This window comes from Monopterus albus, unplaced genomic scaffold, assembly GCF_001952655.1.
Source record: "Monopterus albus unplaced genomic scaffold, M_albus_1.0 scaffold348.1, whole genome shotgun sequence".
Classification (NCBI taxonomy): domain Eukaryota; kingdom Metazoa; phylum Chordata; class Actinopteri; order Synbranchiformes; family Synbranchidae; genus Monopterus; species Monopterus albus.
In genome coordinates this window covers 200,029-204,628 of record NW_018128228.1, presented here as the reverse complement: position 1 = coordinate 204,628, position 4,600 = coordinate 200,029, and the positions used below count along the sequence as shown (strand labels likewise).

General features: G+C 41.9%; 1 protein-coding gene across 2 annotated transcripts in view; it reads right to left on the bottom strand.

Annotated features, from left to right (window-relative positions):
- Nucleotides 1-2,231: 2,231 nt before the first annotated feature.
- The window catches only part of gch1 (GTP cyclohydrolase 1), a 16,304-nt gene continuing 13,935 nt past the window's right edge, over nt 2,232-4,600 (bottom strand). For both annotated transcript variants that reach the window (XM_020625188.1, XM_020625189.1), the window contains exons 5-7: nt 3,249-3,280; nt 3,080-3,164; nt 2,232-2,632 (exon numbers count right to left, since the gene is read on the bottom strand). In XM_020625188.1, the coding sequence (XP_020480844.1) occupies nt 2,506-2,632; nt 3,080-3,164; nt 3,249-3,280 (244 nt within the window). In that variant the 3' untranslated portion in view covers nt 2,232-2,505. The remainder of the gene's footprint in view (nt 2,633-3,079; nt 3,165-3,248; nt 3,281-4,600) is intronic.

The following is a 4,600-nucleotide window of genomic DNA, read 5'->3' as shown; positions in this document are numbered from 1 at the left end:
AGCCGAAGGGGGGGGGTCCCCCCGGGGTGGGGGGGGGGGGGGGTTTGCCACAGGGCCTTTCTTGATGCTACCATTGGAGGGCAGCAAAGTTGAAAAGTTTTTAATTCTGCAAACGGATTTTATTGATATTTAACTATTTTGTAGATCAAATTTTCAATTGTTACCAGTTTTTATATGTGTATAGCATTGACTTTAAGATTAATGTTACGTATGAATGCTGCTTATTGGGGGTGGGATAACTGCTCTTTGACAGGTTTGGTCTTTTTCCAACAGTCCACAGGTTCTAACTGTTAAGATGATACCGCCTGCGTCGGGGGTTTGTGAAGTTGTTTCACCAAATGTCAGCGATTGACCAGGTAACAAGTTTAAAACGTTTGACTTTATTCTCTTATTGCCAAAAATACACTACCATAAGTGAAATGTTCCACTATGGTGTTCACACGGGGCTCAGGGCCACATTAACCCTCTAAAGGGGCTCCTTTTTTGGGGAACCAGTTTTGTCTAGTCCCATTCCACTTTAAGGTTTTTTACATGTCCTTAATCCAGCCAGAGTTGCATCCAGCAGGTACAAAATGAATATCATTCAGTTGACACCCACGTTTCACAGTGTAATTGTGTTGTAAGGTTAAGGTACTAATAAAAAAAAGTACAGGTAGATACAGTAGAACAAAGAACAGGGGGAAGTAGAACCCAACAGCTGGACATGGACAGTATAATACATTCTTACGAAGTAGCTCCCTCTATGAGGGTAGCAGTGCGGGGTAGGCCTAAATATCTTAGAGCCGCCCAGGTCACAATACCAGGTTTTCCTATTTATCCCATTCACTGACACTGCAAGAAGGGAGTTTTAGACCAATGAAAGTTTAATCTTTTTTGTAAAGTGAACATACATGTCAGTTGTGTGTGTGCTGCGAAGAAACACACGGTTACTGATGTCACATAGATTTGTCTTTTGATTAACAGTTCTTTGAAATTAACACAGTACATAAGGTGACAATGATGGTGAAGAGGCCAAAGAACAGGCCGTCCTTCTCAACAAGGCCATGGAGACAATATCAAAACCATTAGCACTCATCTTCCCTTCAACATGCACACACACGCACAAACATCAGTCACCACATTGCTCTAGTTTTAAAACCTCCCAAAATCTGTCTGGGGACATTATGATGGACTGAAATATAAAATCATGCCTACATGGGTAATCACACTAAACAACACACATACTGATCTTCACACTGTTCATCTGCTCAGATGAAAACTATGAAGAACACACACAAGCACACACATATTTCGTTTGCCTCTCATGGAAATGAATGCTTTCAGTTGACTTTCAGATGGCGGTGAGTCTGCAGCACAGTGTCCTGCCAGTTCCTTCGTAACGTCACCGTGATGTCGGGTTCTGGATTTAATTGAGAGGTGAGTGGGTACTTACAGCCGCAAGGACTATAATCATTAAAATAAGATGCTGAAAAGTTAAATGTAACTATTAGGACAGTGGTGTCATCTTCAGATGCAGCCCTCATTTGTCTGCATTTAGCTCATGTTTTCCCCAGTAATTCTGCTAAAAATTATCCATGCAATTTAAATTGTTTTGATAATACAAAGTTAATCAGTTATAGTTTTAAATTAACTGACAGCCAACCAAACAGTGAAAAGGTTAAAGAGCCACTGGCATGCTTTTCCTTATTTTTGAAGTACAGTACTTGAGTGAGTGTTCTTAGTTATTTTCCACCACTGATTATTTTTTATGTAGAAAACAGCATCAGGCAAGAGGAGCATAGGAGGCTGATGAGGGAACAGGTGCCTGTTCAGTGTTCCAGGTGAGGCTGTAGTTATGACTTCCATCCATTAGCTATAACGCATATTCCTGAATAGGGTCGCGGGGGGCTGGAGCCTATCCCAGCTATCCTTGGGTGGCAGGCAGGGTACACACTGGACAGGTCACCAGTCTGTCAGAGGGCTGTAATTATGACATAGTTTAGAATTATAAGGAGGCGTTTTTCCTCAGAAAGCTTCAAGTTAAAGTATTTGGTCATGGGTGTATTCTTTAAAAAAAAAAAAAAAAAAAAAAAAAAAAAAAAAAAGACAGCGACCCTGCCCAGTTTTTCCCCCTGTGGATTCCTTCTCCAGGCTCTCTTTTTACTTTGTATTGGTCAGTGACCAATAACCTATTTAATTGATTTGCACATACATCCTGCGCACACAAAAGGAGGAAAAGTCAGTCCCAAAAAAAAAAAAAACCAAAATTTGTCCACAGCCTCTGACAAACATCAGCTGTGTGGAAAACGACGAGGTAACGCTTCACCTTATCAAAGATTAAAATGACTGAAAACGCCTAACAGTTAAACACACTTTCACTGCCTTTGGTGAGAGAAACACATGCACACGCACACACCCATTCACGCACGCACACACACACACACATTTAGCACGACAGCTGGTCCGTGTGGGTGGAGGTAGCCCCAGGCAGCAGGAGGAGCAGGAAGAGGAGGATCCTCATCCTCCTCAGCTCCTGATCAGTGTGAGAAACTCATCACGGGTTTTTGGATCTTCCCTGAAAACTCCCAACATGGTGCTCGTGACGGTTTTACTGTTCATCTTCTGAACGCCTCTCATCACCATACACATGTGGCTGCAGAGAGGACGAGAAAGAAGTGGAAAAAAATGATAAAGGATTTAAGGAAACAGAGAAAGAACAAGGAGGTGAATTAAAGGAGGAAATGCAACAGATGGAAATTAAACCAAAGTAATGGAGGTAAAGACAAAAGAATGAAAAGGAAAGTAAATGAAAGAATAAAACCAAGAAGGAAGAAGAAAGTTTAACAGAAAAAGTAAATCAAGAGAAACAAAGTGATGGGTGTGCAAGTTGAAGAAAATGTGGTGAGGAGAGGGTAGGAAGACAGAACTGAAAGGAAAGGAGGTGAAGGAAAGGAACTGAAATCAGATGGAAGAAGTCCCACCAATGGAAAAGGAAATGAGAAAATGAAAACAAAAATGAAAGGTAAGGTATAAAGAAGCACTGAAGTGTGTATAAAAAACAGATGCAGTGATTCAGTCTGTCTACTGTGGACATACGCACGTTGCCTCGATGACGACACCGACCCCAGTGGGCTGCAGGGCCTCAGTGATTGCCACAGCGATTTGTTTGGTCAACCTCTCCTGAACTGCAGATGGACAAGCAGGTTAGAACAAACATCTCAAATGAACTCTGAACCAACAGCAAGTTAAAACAAGAATCTGTGTGGTACCTTGTAGTCGACGACTGTAGATTTCAACAATCCTGAGGGGGAGAGAGAGAAGAGAACACATTTTAGTCATGTCCTACTTTATTTTATCTAACATGTTTTATCATTATTGATTTTCTTTGTGAAGCACTTTGTAACAGATGTTTAGAAGGGTGCTATATAGACTGCTTTGCTTCTTGACCATTAGTGACAAATGCCAATCGCAGCTAGTGAAGCCTTGACATGTCATTTTGTCCGACCAACACCGCTGCTGTGATGCGGCGTCGGAGCAGGAAAGCCTAACATTTGAGAAGCGGAAACCAAACCATTCAATGATTGCATGAAAAATGGCTTCAACAATTAATCAGTTGTTGTCTAAAGGGGTTCTTCCATTATAGGAACCTACCGAAACGTGTCACTTTGAGTAGCACTCATCACTGATTCAGCATTTGTTTCCACTACATTCGGCCTGCTTTGGAGGTGCGCTCCAGGAGCTAAATGTCAGCATCCATCAGGAGGTAGTGCTAAAATCAAATACCAGGAATGCAAGGGGCAAGAGGTTGCATGTGCGCAGAGCAGTCACCAGTGATTGATTGAATGTCCACGTCTTCACACCTCAAGCTAATGATTAGCATTACAAGCACTGTATGTAAACACACAGCTGACAGCGTGTGTGAGAGAGGAGCAGCACCTCCCTCCTCTAAACTGAGACTGACAGAGAGGAAATACAGTGAATAAACAAAGCAGGATGGTCCGGTTCAACCCCAGAGGCTTTGCTTGGTGATGGTTAAGGGTAGTACAGGGTATACCGCTTGTTAGGTTCCAATAGTGAAAATTCAGCATAACTGGCCAAACCTCCTCTCTACAATGGGAAAAAATTAAGATAATTTAAAAAGAAATTCTAGCAGTACTTTCAGCATTTAATAGTCTATACATGTGAAAAGACCGCAACCATGAGTAAATCCTACTGTATTAAAAACTGACATTCCTTAGCTTTTCAAAAATGGTGAATAATTTTTTGACACTTCACCACTATGCTCAAGAAGTTGACGACAAGGGTTAACTAACTTCCACCAGTTTTTAAAACGACAGCTTAGGTCACATTTCACACTGAGGTCATTCATATGAGCATTTCCCATGAACAAACACAACTACACTTGAAGGAACCAAAACCAACACTGAACAACAAAAAAGACCTGATTATAAAGCCGGTGCCTGGTCTGATGAGCAGACGGGCAAAATGAACAGATCTGCAGAAACAGATCGGTCGCCCCCTTTGAGCTGTTGCTTTTCTCTGTGAGCAAATCCACTCCGGACAAATGTGACCCCTTCCACCTCCAAGAAAATGTCAAAGACCAGATTGGCGGCACGAAGAA